The following is a 14,833-nucleotide window of genomic DNA, read 5'->3' as shown; positions in this document are numbered from 1 at the left end:
AGAGCTAAAATGGTTAAAAATTATATTCACCCAACCGCAGTACAGCACACTTGGGACTGTCGCAGCAAGCAGGCTTGGGAATCTCCAGGTTCTTCTCTCCTATCACATTAGTGCTGGTAAATACAAAATATTTCCTAAGAGGTTAAAAAAGTTTGAAGACTTTCCCCAGAACAAAAGAACCTATTTTCTTTTCCATCCCACTTGTTTCATTTTAATCAATGTTTCCCTGTTTTAATCCCCATTTTGCCCAGCTTGAAGAACATCGTGCTGAGCAGAAGAAGCTGAAGTACCTACAGAAGAGGCAGGCCCAGATCACCAAGGAGAAGGACCAGCTGCAGAGTGAGCACAGCCGAGCCATCCTCGCTCGCAGCAAGCTGGAGAGCCTGTGCCGGGAGCTCCAGAGGCACAACAAGAACCTCAAGGTGAGCGGGAGCCTGAGCACAGTACCCAGCAGGGAGGGAAAGGTGATGTTGACACCTTGCCATCTCCCTCTAGTACCAAATCAAAGGCACTTTTGCATCTACACATGCAATAATAATAATTATATATACACTCTGATCTTGAGGTCCGTTTACACCAAGATCTCTTTGTTTCTCATTTGGAAATATCCCAGCACTTTTGGACACTGGGTTTGCCCACACTGGCTCTAAGACTTCCTTGCATTACTAGGGAGAAGAGTGCAGGAACTAACAGACCATGTCCCTCAGAGTGCAGATGCAAATGCACATGCATGGACAGAACCACAGGAACACCAGCTTTGCTCCAGTGGACTCACAGGAGGCTGGTGGGTGTTTTCATGTAATTCAAGCACTTGGACTTTTCAAGTGATTTGTGAGGATCAGTCATTCAGGACATTTGTCTAAAGACACAAAACATCAAGACAGGAAGAATGCCAACATTATTTGTGGAAGTTGTTTGGATTACCAGAATCAGTTAAAAGAGAAAATTTTGAGGAATGTCAAAATGCTGGGATCCATACACCATGTCTGCCAATTGCTTGGTGCATCACACCATTTAAATGTGAAATTTATAATATGATTATGCTCCTTGAAAAAAAAGTATGTTCAAGAAGAATATTTCTGTTGTGATCATCCTTTTTTTTCTGAGTGCATGTTAGTGATAGTGTTGGTATTAGTATACAAAAAGCCTCTGCTTTGATCTATTCAAGCCCTTTCTTTATGGGGATACAGTTATGTATAGAATTACACATTGGAATTGTCAGCAGCAAGAATTCCATCTGATACAACCTCTATTACTGGTAATGCATTTTCATTCACTTCCACCGGCTCAGGAGTTGGCCTTCAGGGTCTTGCTCTGACTTTCCTTGTGTGCTGGTAAGAATACAGCTGGGAGAGGGAATAGTCACTCATACACTCAAACTAGTGTGTGCCCTAGTAGAAGGATAAAAGCAGTTTAACACATAGGGAAGCTAGAAGCAAATCTCTCTGTGCTCAGTTATAGTCGCAAAGAACTGCTAGTGAAAATTAAATTTGTGCCTGTTATTTGTATTAGACCTGAGCCATTCCTCAGTATTGATCCACAGTGATTTACCAGGCCACCTGTGGGTAAAATCTTTCAAAAGAAATATGAGCCGGTTTTAAAGTGAATTAAGGATACAGTGCTTTGCATAGCCTTAACTGATGTTCCTAAGCAAATCGTATCAGTGGAACAAATCAGTGAAGACTGGGGCATTGAGAAAAACTAATTCTATTTGGAAAACATATTTGGAACAAATTTTGTTGAATTTCTCATACAGTTTCACAGCTACTTTATGCTTATTAATCTTCCTACTAGAAAGCATGATTTTTTCATTCTCTTTGTATACAAATACTTCTTTGCACATTTCATCTTTACAATTAGGAAAGTCTCTTTTCAACATTTTTTTACCTGTTGGACTGCTTTACTTTGTGACTAGGTTCTCTAAATAAAGCTATCAATTTCAGGCTCATTTTTTATTTTTATTGTGTATCTTTGCCAGGTGAGCCAGGGAATATGCCTGAGGTGATCTGGTATTAGGAAGAAGTGTTTGTATTTTCATCACTTCTTTCTAAGAATTTTGAGACCTTTTAAGAAACCCAGAATACTATCTTTCCTCAGGTTCCCATGCTATCAGCGTAGAAAAAACCCCAAAATTAAATAAGACAGTAAGACAAAATACACTTGCAGAATGCATAAGAAGTAAAGTAATAAACAAAAACATTTGTTATCTTTATCCAGTTTTGTCTCTCTAAGAATTTTAGCATAGTTCTTGGAATATTTGCCATTATGCTTTAGCTCCTAGATATCTGTGAATGTCCAGAAACTCATGTTCTATTTATTTAAATGAGTGCAATTTTCTTTCACTCATGACTGTAATGAGAGGGCTCAGAACCAGAAAATCTATCAAACTGTATTTTTAAAATCTTATGCTTAAATATTTTTATTTTGGTTTTGGCAGGACAGAGATTCATAACTTTTAGTGCTTGGGATTAGCAGTTTGATTATGTTTCAAAACGTGGAAAATAGAAGCTAGGAGGCTGTGTCATTTCAATAGCAAAGGAGAAAGCTGGTCTGCCCAGATCAGAAACCCCCTCTGACTTGCCATGTGGTACATTATATGCACATCATGTCATGTAAATGTCATCTTCACTCATCTGGTGTGTGGAATTCCCATTAACTGCACATCCGTGCAGCCAAGTGGTGATGAATATGTATTCAATGCAGAGCTGCATTGAAAATCCACAGGGCAGATCAGAGAAAGAAAATTTCTGCGTAGTATTGGATACCAGCCTCAAATTTTCACTTACATATAGTCCAGCTACTCTGATTATTTCCTTGCAGTTACACAGATGTTTAACTCTCCCTCCAAGAAAAGCAGAATAAAGGTTTGTGAAATAGTGGAATGTGTTCCCACTGCAATAAAGAGCAGCTCTGCTGAGAGCAACAGCAACTCATTTCTCTGCATGGAGTTCATGTTCTGCCAATTATCTGACAGTTTGGTAGCTACTTAGCATCTTGTAGTGACATGAACATCTCAGGTCCCTCGTCCTCCCTGCCACCAGGCATTAAGCAATGACTTTCATAGAAATGTCACAAAAGTCAACAGCTTTAGCTATGGGCTCAGCTCCAAACTGGCTCAGACCGTGGTGCCTGGGAATAAAGAGCACAGTTCATTGAAAAAAGGATTCCTCACTCATATCATCTTGGCTGATACGGCTTCAGCAGACCAATAGTGCCCCAGAGAGGCACGAGAACAACTCCAGTATCAATCACACTCTTCTGTTCACAAATGATCTCACATTCCTGTGCTAAATCCCAAACTCCAAAATATCCTGTCTTAATTTTAACAAGGTTTTACATTCTTACATTCTTGGCAGCAAAACATGAGAGCAAAAGCAGTATTGCACTAGGACAAAAACATATGTTTGAAAGGGTAAACAGGGAGTGCAAAGGTTCAGAAAGGGCAGAGAAAAGAGAACTAGAGTTTCTGGCTGGTCTCTGCTCAGTGCTGTAGCCACACTGTTGTCCTTCTGCTCAGCTCAGGATTACCTTCCCTTTAATCTGTGACTGGGATCTCAAGGATTTAACAAATGAGGGCCTCTGAGGAGCTCCCCAGGACACACACCAGCTCCCATCCCCCAGCAAATATCCTTCTCAAGTATATTTTTCTCCAAAGCAGAACAGATACAGAGAAATCCTGCATCCTGCAAATAAATGCTTGCTGGCTCAGTGTCTTTAACCATGAATCTTTGTATTGTCTCTGTGCTTTGTATTGTATCATTTTTCTACCCCAGAGGAGCAGGAAATAAGATCTTCTGAGTAACACATATGCAGAGGGTTGGGTTTTTTACATTTTCATGATTGGTAGTCTCAGGATGTCTCCTTTCACCTTGTAACAGAACTGTTTGGTGTGACATATGAACAATCCACATTTTTTGGTTTATATTCATATAGACTTATTACTCTGGAGAGCTTTAAATCACAGCAGTGACATGTTATAAGGCTACCTGCATTAGAACAATAAAGTGTTTTTGAGGAAGGATGTTTTGAAACCACAGATAGACAACTTCAGACATGCAAGTTCAATTTCTCACTCTGACTTCTGGAAGTGAAGCACCTTCCCTCTTCTGCCTGCTCAGGGCTGCACCTATGTAATGGAGAACTAAAAGACATGAGGAGTTTTTTAAACAGTTTATCAGAGATAAAATGGAATTCTAACTTAATTAAAACTACCTAGGAATTCAAGTCAAATTTGGAAAAAGTTTCAAATAAAAATAAAAAGGATGACATTGTTTGTAAACATGTCCTTTCAAAAGAAAATTAGATGTTTCCTTTTGGGAATGCTAAATCAATAGATCTAAAACATCTTTTGAGCGGCATTTTTAACTCTGCTTTGGAAGGTCATTCTTCTGCTAAAAGGATTGAACCAAAAAATATCTACAAACAGCTCTACTGCTGGTTAAGCAAAATGTTTCAAAATAATTCTCACCAACTGAGAGAAAAAAAATTGGAGAGCTTCTCTTTCATCTTGATGCAAATTTTTTGTATGTTTCATTTCTAAGCCAGGTACTGAACCAGGATCCAACCCCCAGGTCATTTGCCCAGTTCCACATGAAATTTTCCTTCCTATTAGTAGAGAGAGTCCTTCTGGGTTTCACACTTTGTATTACTCTTTATGAATACACACACAGGTTCTTGGGTGAACTGCAGAGCACAGCAGGGCTCCGTGTACCAGGGTATTATTAATTTCTTTGCACCAGGGTATTATTAATGGCTCCATTGCTTTCCTCCCATCATCCAAGGTCATGGCATCCCTATTGCTCCCTGGACAGCAAAAGGACAAACATGCCCTACCTTGAACAGCAGCTGTCCTAGATCAAGCTCGTGCTGTGCATGCTAAGCAGAAATTGGGTCATTTGGTATTCACCTTACTTTATGAGCAGGGCCCAAATCAACGCCTGCTATGTCACATTCATGATACAAATTATACCTTATTAGAGTCAGCCAAGGCTTTATTCAAATATATTTATAGAAAATATCCATATGCAGTGTTACCAGAGATTTTTATGCAAATTACTATGATAGTTGAAACCTTATTAGAGTATGCCATTTGCATTCTGTGGAGGGAGTTTTTAGCGTGGTCCTGGCCTGATTTGTAACTACAGCAGACATGGTCTAGCAATTCTATATCAGAAGGGCAGACTGCCCTGGAAGAAAATGAGGAAGGAATAAAAATAGTCTGTATTACTGGATCCAAAGCAATGAATCCAGATTCTTTCTGCATTGCCTTTTATATAAACAAGTCTAAAACAGAAGTTCAATAATAGGGAAACAAATTAAATCTGAATGTCTGCTTTAATTCCGTAGGAAACAACTTAAAAGCTTTCCTTGAATTCACTAGCTAGTAAATTAGTGCAAATATTTATGTCAGTTAAAAAATTAGGGAAGGAAAATTGGGAGGGGATTGGAAGGGATTCTTCAGCAAGTGATGGATTTCTCTTAAAAATTTAAATCCCAAAGGCCGTGACTTTGATATGAAGATTCCTTGTTAAATTGAGGCATTGTAAAAGGTGATCTTTATAAATGCAAATTCTTAGTTCCCTAATTTTTTTCAAGGCCGCTGTGTAATTGGCTCTGTAAATTTAGAATCTTGCCTAATGCTGGAACAGATGAAAGCAAGAAAATCTCCAAAGAGGAATGCAAACACGTACAATCCTTCAAAGAGAAACTTTATGCTACTCTGAAACAGTATTTTTTGGGAACTGCTTATTATGCCTCTCACTTACTGTGTTCTCTCCCATTTAACAACAGGAGGAAACAATCCAGCGGGCACGGGAGGAAGATGAGAAGAGGAAAGAAATAACTAATCACTTCCAGAGCACGCTGAGTGAAATCCAGGCTCAGATCGAGCAGCAGAGTGAGAGGAACATGAAGCTCTGCCAGGAGAACACGGAGCTGGCCGAGAAGCTGAAGAGCATCATTGACCAGTACGAGCTGCGGGAAGAGGTGAGCGGTGCCCCGGCCGCTGCCGGGGATGGCAGCACGCTGTCCGGCTGTCCCGGGGGACCAGGAAGCACTGCCGGCAGCCTGGCCATCGTTCGTCTGTCTCACGGGGTGGCCCCCATGTGCTTTGCCCTCCGAGCAGGGCCGGGCCTGCAGCAAGGCCTCTGCGGTGTGGGGCTGCGTGGGACAGCGCCCCGCCCGTGGAGCCGCGGCTGCCTTGCTGTGAGGGAGAGGGCTGAGGCACCCGAGCAGCCAGAGGTGCCAGCTGTCTGCTGAGCTGCCCCAGCTCCCCCAGATCCTGGGACCTCCCCCAGCATCCCTTTCCTCCTCCCCACTAAGCTCCCTCTGGGTACACCCCAGCTCCCTCTCCTTTAGCAGCGTGTTCTGCAGTGACAACAAAGATATTTTGTTCCCTCCAGAAGCAGGTTGCTGAGAAGGGCTCTGATGTAAACTATTTGACCCTTTCCCAAAAGCAGAAAATTAGGATGACAGATAAAGGAGACCCTTTGAATTTAAATAGATTGTGTTTTTTTTAATTTTGACGCCAGAAAAAAATCCTCCAGTAAAATCCCAAACTACCTTTTTTTAAATTTTTTTATGACAAACATCAACAAATATCACAATGGGTCTTTTTATAGTTTCTAAATACATTTACTGTGAGACTCAGTGCAATCAGACAACATTATCATACTGAATAAAACATAAGTTATCTATCTTTACAATCTGGAATGACTGATACAATACCTGCTTTTCCAAATCTATTGAATCATGTATGAATTTCTATACTGAATGAAGGAAATGTACACTCCTCTCTTGTGGTGTCTATGAGAAGAAAATGTAAACCAGAGGGACACACGCAGAATAATTGCTCCTATGAATTTTATCTAAGTGAATGAAGAGTGAAGAAGGCTATCAGCAGCATTTATCTCCTGAAAGTCACCATGGAGGCAGACAATTTACAGGCTGGAGGAGGCCTCTGGTTTGTTTGGTCTTATCTCCAGATCCCCACTCATGTCCTGTCACCCAGGCCCTCCATTGCGCAGGTGTGTCCAGACCAAAGGGGATGTGCTGGGCTTGTATTTACTCAGAGGCTGTCATGGGCTGTGCACATGCTCCCAGTACTGCAGGTGCAAGGTGTCTACACCATCATCCACACTGTGGCCATTTAACAGCTAAAAAAAGTGTGTCCTCAGCACTTTTATTATTGGTGAGCAATTATTTGATCTTCAATCATACTAGATTGTACTGATCACTGCATATGTAGATCATAGAACTGGCAAAGATGCTAAGGCTTTTTTTTTTCATATAATAAATCAAAATTGATAATGTACACCACCTTCCCTTCCCATGTTAATTCTGGCACAGTTTATTCTTTTCACAGCTGTAACGTTTCAGTAATTGCAATAGGAGTGTCTTCTTGTTTTGCAATGATAATGATTTTGTCTTTTAAGTGTTCCAGTAAATACAGTACATGTATAAGCATGAAGGTCTGTGTAGATAATTAAACCTGCACATTCAGCAGATTTTTTTTTTTTTTACAGCACCTTGACAAAATATTTAAGCACAGAGAACTTCAACAGAAACTGGTGGATGCCAAGTTGGAACAGTCTCAGGAAATGATGAAGGAAGCCGAGGAGCGACACCAGAAAGAGAAGGAATATGTATGTGCCTATCCTTCTAATTCGTCTGTCTTTCATCTAGCTTTAGGCCAAAACAAGCCCTGCATGCTATTTCACGAATATATTCAGGTCCAATCTGGGGTAGAGTAGCAGAGAAGTTTTTATAGCTACCATCAGTGCTCAATGCAAAGGAACAGCCTCTGAAAGGCTGCTTTCTTTGTAATTTACAGTTTTAGAGGCACACTACAGAGCAGTGGGTTAGAGCCCAGACTGTTTCAGCTAAATCACTGTCACTGTGCAGTTGGTGCATGGTGATGTTGGGTCAGGTGATGCCATTGGTTTCCATTTGTCTCTGGTACTTGATACTGCATCTCCCCACACAATATGAATGCACGCAGCTAAACCATCAGAGAGGAGACTAAGAACGTGGGATTGAAGTGAAATGGCTGAAGGCTGCTATTCCCCCAGGTTCCAGGCTCCCCAGGCATGCTGCCATGGATCCACTTTTGCCATGGAGGAATCCACAGGAGCCACTTGCTCTTACAAAGCCTCCCCTTCACTGCTTCCCTCCTTATACTGGTTTGCCAGTGCCTCTGTCAGGCAAGGTCTGGATCTGTTTAGCAGCTTTGTCTGCTCTGTCTCCCTTTCTGGAGGCAAGGACATCTCTAGCAGGGGGACAAGGAAAAGTAGGAGACGTCCTCTGCAGGCACAGCTGGGATGGAAGGAGGACACTCCTCCATCTGTAGTCTGACACATTTGTGACTCAATCTGACTAAAATTAATTTTCTCAGACTGCCTGGTATTTTCACAACAATCCTCACATCCACAAAGGATCAGAGTTCAACGCAGGCACGTGGTCCCTCTTCTCAGTGGAGGCAGCAGCTCTCAGAGGGAGTGACAGGCTCTCATCAGCTGCAAGAAAGCTTTAGTTTTCACCAGTCCTCCAGCTAACTCAGGAGCAGCATGAGAGATTTCTATAGAGAGAACATTTATCCCTTCCCCATATCTGGAAACAGATATATTAGCACAAGCATGGCTTTAATGGGTATCTTAAAATACTCAAAATAGATGAAAATATGGGGCTCTAAGACTTGTTGTTAGAGCCCAAAGGAAACACAGCATACACCTCTTACCAAAAACAGCCCATAAGAGGATTTTTCCTCTTTCTCTGAACTTATCTCTCAGCTGGAACACCCACTCCTGCTCAGCTTTACTCCCTGCTAAAGAGTGAGGATGAAAATGAGCTGGGGCTTCTCAGTGCAAATCTGCATATCACTGCATGACAATCTGTAGTCCAGCTGACTTATTCTCCTTCACTCTGAAACCCACATAAAGCCAAACCCCAAAATTTCATTCATGACCATCGATTCTTGGCAGATTTAAACTCCAAAAATCTCCAGATGTCCAAGAAATCGCTTACAATGGCAAAGCAAATATGGGCTTACTTTACTGAAGTCACTGGGAGTTCTGCTAATGAGTACCAGATTTCAAATGCTGAGGGGGAAAAAACCCTCAGAACAGGAGATATAAAAGACCAAGCATTGGCTCTGTGGAAAACTGGCATATACAGCCTTGTGTCAAAGAGCTTTCATGCTGCACCTCTCAGAACATGAATTTTAGGGCTGCTTGTCATCTGTGACTGTCCCTGTTTTAGCCAAAACTTCTTTGCATGTATTATCCAGAACTGGTATGCACAGATTTGGTATTTTCATTTCTTTTAAAGCACTGAAAGTCATCACTGTCTACAATTGGGAGTGGAAGATTTTCTTTTGGGCTTTGCTGTGTGCTAAAATTAACAGGTTTGAAAACAAGCTACAAAACCTTTACGCAGTGGGTGTATAATGGTATGCACAGTGTACAAAGAATATTTTTCCCATTGTCCAAATGAATTCTTAAAAATCCTGTCCCTGAGGTAGGCTGGTGATGTGGGGCTAACATTACCTCCAAGCAAAGTAGATTTAGCTGCAGAAATGAAGGCCAAAAGCCATGCAATGAGTCAAGGCATAATTAGGCATGTCACGATGCATCACGGGCAGCCCAGCACCAGAGAGCTGGCCTACACTTGGCTCCCACCTCCATCCTATTGATGTGCTCTTAGTCCCACCCACCCAGCCATTGTGCTAGTGTCTGTGGGAGTAATGTATATACATGTATGTGTGAAACCAAGGTGCCTTTGATGGAGTTCTCTCACTTAGCTGTAACTCTCTCCAGCTCAGTAATGTGCAAAGTTAGAACAGCTGTCAGAATGTTTCTCTCCATAGAATTTTCTCATCCCTGTGCATGACCTTTGCTGCAGGATTTTGCAAGTGTTCTTAAATGAAAATTATTGTATGCTTTTATCTATCTGATCACTCTTTGAAGGCTCACTTTGATGCCTTCCCATGCACTTCTTGCATGTGGGAATCTTTGCCCCTGTGCAAAACTTCTTTACCTCAGACAATGAGAGGTGTTCCCTCGTGCAGGGCGTGTGCACCTCAGAAGGAGGTCATCTCATTGCTTGCACAGTTCACTCTACACATTCACCAAAGAATGCAATTCCCTGTTGAAGCAGCAGTGGTTCCTAATGTGTGGTTTTCACAAAGGGACAGCTTGACCTAAGGATGCTATTTTATCACCATCCCACAACTGGTCAGCACGACATAATTGGAATTTACAGAGTCTGACAGCAAAAAGAGAAGTTTAATTTTCACTAAACCATCCCCTGTGACTGTCTGGGCCTCCAGCAGCTACCATAGCTCTAATAATAGAGTGTAGCATCACCACCCTTCACTAAAGTGCTGCTCTGTAAACACCACATGCAATATTTATTCATTTCTTAATACTTCAGCCTCCTTGTTACCACTTCACAGTCTATTAATAAATGTATCAGTTCTGATTCATTTTCTCCCAGCCTGGTGTTTGCAGATGACCTCAGGCTGCATGAGAATATGTGCTAATTTGAGCAAACCTCTCTGTGGCTTGCTTCCAATACAGAAGACTTTATTAACGCTTGGATTTTTGTTCACTGCAGAAGTTATGTGGGTCAATAAGAAAGAGGGATTTCATTAAGAGGCAAAAGAAGCAACTTTTCTTTGCCTTCTCTGTCCATCTGTTGTGCTGTGGCTGAAGACATGGTGCAGGAAGTGGGACCTTTTCATTATTCCAGTCACATTGGGTATGGAGGTAACCCCAGCTGAGATTGAAGCAATTCAGATAAAAGTCCAGTCCTTGAAAGTAATGACTGGCCTAGGGACTGAGTAGCTCTGAAGGTTTTTGAAGCACATTTCATTAAATCATTCAAGCCCTATAAATTCTAAAAGACACTCTAAAAATTAGATATCAAAGAAAGGTGAAATTTAAAAATCCAAATTTCATCCAGACTTTTAAAAAATTTATTTCATTTTTTGTACATGAAAAGCATGCCCTCTTCTGAGAAAATAAATGCACAAACTGATGCTCATTTAACCCATGCCAACTCTTTTTACTGGCCAGGGCTTATACTATTTGAAATTTTAATCAACAAGACCTGAATTAAAGAACTTGATTTATCTCCATGGAATCAAATTAAATTCTCAAAATAAATATTGAGGCAGATATAAAATAAGTACAACACAATTTCTTCATAATTGAGCTGTAAAACATTCTTGTCTAGGAAACTTTAGATGTTAAAAATTCAGTGGGTCCAAATTAAAGGGCTGAATTGATGAAATATTTTTCTAGAGCCAATATACAAATGTTTATATATGCAGCAAATCTAATTCAGATAGTTTCTGTGCCACAAACAGCTGGAGACCATCAGCATTTTAGGGTTCATCTTCAGCTCTTTTACCAGGTGGTATTTGCATAGTTTACATATGTTATTTCCAATAAAATGGTTAGAATAAAAGTTTTTACTGGGGATCAAATACATTTTCAGCATGTGCTTCTACTTGCCTTTCACTTCCAGTATAAGATCCCCTGACATACACAGTTCTTTTAATTATCAATATATTTTCAGATCCCAGCTGTGCTATTTTAAATACAATTTACAGTACAATTTAAGTTCAATTTAGTCCAACAGAGCAAAATCCTGTGGTAAAATAACTTCTTTATGTCTCATTTCTCAAGCTATCATTAGCATTCATTTTCTAAAATATATTTGGCCTGACTAATAAAACACTTTATAAATGTTTGGTAGACAACAGGGACATTTCTTTAACACCCTGGTAAATGTTTCCTGCTTTTAGATTAAACCATTTGCTGAAATATTACTGTGTACTTTGGAAGTGCTGACTCAGAACTGTAGCCAGGAAAGGTCTCTGCAAACCTCATTCCTATGGTTCATTCAGCCTTGACCAATCCTCCACCTGTTTTATCTGCAGCCTGCAGATCAGAATGTGATTTTGCCAAGCACCTTGGAGTAGGGAAGCAGACCTTCCCAGGAGAAGCCAGGGAAGAAATTGCAGTCAAGCTCCTCCTGGGCTGCCTACTTAACCTGAGACATTTATCACCCTGAGCTGGAATTCTCCACTTGCCAGGGCAAACAGAGCCCAAAGATAACAGACAGCAGTAAATGTATGACATTTCCTATGCACTGGATTGCTGAAAACTCCCAGATTTTTTTGATGCAGGTCTGACTGTGACCATCCCCACATAGTAACTCAGGGTCATTAATGTGACAGGAAGTTTGCCATTCACTGAACAGCAGGAATTTGGCTGGAGCTGTGCTGAAATAAATGTGCCAGAAAGTACCATAACCATTCTCTAGAAGTCTGGTGAAGATGTGGTTAAATACTGCACTTTTTATAGCCCACTGTACTGCACACTTAATTCCAAGTAGGCTTTGAACTCCTATTCAAATATGCCCATGGAATGCAAATAGCCTGTCCCATGTCTCAGGATAACAGTAAATAGTCTGCCTTACCTAACTGCTCTAACTGTATTCACCTGAAAGTTAGGCCACTCCTTATCACAGTAACATGAGGAGCTGGAGCATGAGGATTTCCAACTGATAATCTAGGGACCTAACAATTTTTTCTCTGTTGCCCAAAACACAGCTCCTGAACCAAGCTGCAGAATGGAAGCTCCAGGCCAAAATGTTAAAGGAGCAAGAGACTGTCCTGCAGGCACAGGTGACGTAGGAGAGGTGATTGCATGGTGTGCCTTTGTTTGCCAGTTTTTAACCCATGAGGCACATCCCAGGTAAAGTATCCAAACTGCTTTCTGTGTATTCCTTCTAGCCTCATTCTACATCTCATAGACTATTGCAAAGGAAGCAGGTTATTTTCAAGCCAACTGTAAGGTAATGCCCATACTGCAAATCATACTCTGACATGTGGGTTGTTTAGTCTAAAGAAGAGAAGAGGCCCTTTTTGCAAATTTTTGGTATAAAAGAGGCTTACAAAGATGGAGAGAGATTTTTTGCCAGGGCATGTGATAGGACAAAAGATAACAGTTTTAAAGTGAAAGAGGAGAGATTTCTTTTACATATGAGGAATAAATGCTTTGCTGTGGGATGGTGGGACACTGGAAAAGGGTGCCCAGAGAAGTTGTGGATGCCCTGTGCCTGGTAGTGTTCAAGACTGGCTGGATGGGGTTTGAAGTAACCTGGTCAGTGGGAAGTGTCCCTGCCTAAGGCAGAAGGATTGGACTAGCTGATCTTTAAAGGTTCCTTCTGACTCTAATAATTCTAAAGTGCTGATTTATGAGTATTTACAGCGCTCAACCACAGAACAATGTGTGTGCCTTGATAATTCACCATAACTACCCTTCAGGCAGGTCACTTTTACAGCAAAGCACTGGAGTACATACACATCAGGAAACAAGTTTACCAAACTGGAGCTGCTGTGCCCATATGCTTTTCTGAACTGGGGTGCAAAGGCAGCATTTTCATTAACTTTAACAGGAATTCTGTCTACTAAGGGCTTATAGAGAGGGGTCTCTAGGATTTCAGTGCTTAACTGTAATTTGAAACTTTCAATAAAATAAAATTACTTGCCAAAATTACGCCAGGAGTCAAGCTGGAGTGAAAGCCAGTAAAACCAAGCCATAGGCAGAATATGGGAGCAATTTGGGAGCAATGCAATAATCACCTTGAATATTCAAGTGAGGCCTTGAATCAATGAGTGAGAACACTAGATGACACCAGAAAGAGAATCAGTAAATTTTTCTAGATTTAAGAAACAATTACGTAGATTCTTTGACCTGTCTGTGAGAAAGATTTCCCCCAAGCAGAACCTTGAGGGGGGTGCTGTCAGTCTGTCAGTCCCTCTTGCAGCTGCCCATCTCCTCTTCCATCAGAAGTGCCTCCCAGCCCTTGCTCACAGTTAATCATACAGGCAAGTTGTCCCAGCTTTTTCTTTGCAGATGGTCTAATTGCTGCCTCTTGAGCCCTCAAGAAATTTCAGTGTTAAACTGATAACCTGGACACCTGCTAAGAGGGGTTTAGTTTTTAGTGTGTTTTTTCAGAGGCTGAGATAAGCCAGTGGCACACCAAAGAACATCATATAAACTGCTGCTGACAATAGTTTGACAGGTTCTGCAATGAAACCTCCAAGGCCTCCAACTGAGTCTGTCCTGTCTGCAAACCTGCTCCAAATTTTCTCAGAGTGGTTTTAACGAAACTTTTATGATCAACCAGAAGAAAAAAATTATGCAGGCAGACCTCGGTAGCCATCTTAATGAAGCTGGAGTTATTGATAAAAAAATAGAATACTTGAAAGAGAAAAGGTGTTTTTAGAAAACACCAGTCGAGTCTGTGAAAGCATTGAGAATACATGTGCTCCTCCCAGGCTTGTGCAGACAAAAATTTTATTTGCTTCCTGAAATGAAATATGCAGTTAAGTGTGTTGCTCAAGTGTGAGAGCTCTGTCACTTACATACCAGCCTTCATTTGGAATTACCAGGGATAATAACATTATTAATATTATTTTTAAAATTTTTTATTATTTCCAGTATGGTAGCACCAAAGGACCTCCCTCATGGGCCAGATGCTGTAATGCAAGGTGTTGTGCAAGTGCAGAACAGAAAGAGCATAAAGGGCTCCTTGACACAAACAACACAAAGCAATAAACAGATATTATGTCCCATCCCTGGAAGTGTTCTAGGAGAGGTTGGATGTGCCTTTGAGCAACCTGGTCTAGTAGAAGGTGTCCCTGCCAGTCTTTGGGGTCCCTTCTAACACAAGTCTTTCTATGATTCTGTGATTAACAGAGGAACTGCTGCATGGAAATTTATGAGAAGATGTTGGGTCAGTGAGACAGGGAGAAGCCATA

General features: G+C 41.1%; 1 protein-coding gene across 1 annotated transcript in view; it reads left to right on the top strand.

Moving 5' to 3' along the window:
* The window catches only part of TXLNB (taxilin beta), a 34,771-nt gene that overhangs the window by 11,176 nt on the left and 8,762 nt on the right, over positions 1 to 14,833 (top strand). Inside the window, exons 4-7 of the mRNA XM_059469376.1 lie at positions 252 to 422; positions 5,791 to 5,985; positions 7,524 to 7,643; positions 12,617 to 12,691. Of these exons, the coding sequence (XP_059325359.1) occupies positions 252 to 422; positions 5,791 to 5,985; positions 7,524 to 7,643; positions 12,617 to 12,691 (561 nt within the window). The remainder of the gene's footprint in view (positions 1 to 251; positions 423 to 5,790; positions 5,986 to 7,523; positions 7,644 to 12,616; positions 12,692 to 14,833) is intronic.

Source organism: Ammospiza nelsoni, chromosome 3 (assembly GCF_027579445.1).
Source record: "Ammospiza nelsoni isolate bAmmNel1 chromosome 3, bAmmNel1.pri, whole genome shotgun sequence".
NCBI lineage: Eukaryota > Metazoa > Chordata > Aves > Passeriformes > Passerellidae > Ammospiza > Ammospiza nelsoni.
Note: the sequence above shows the minus strand (reverse complement) of the source record. Positions and strands in the feature narration are given on the sequence as shown.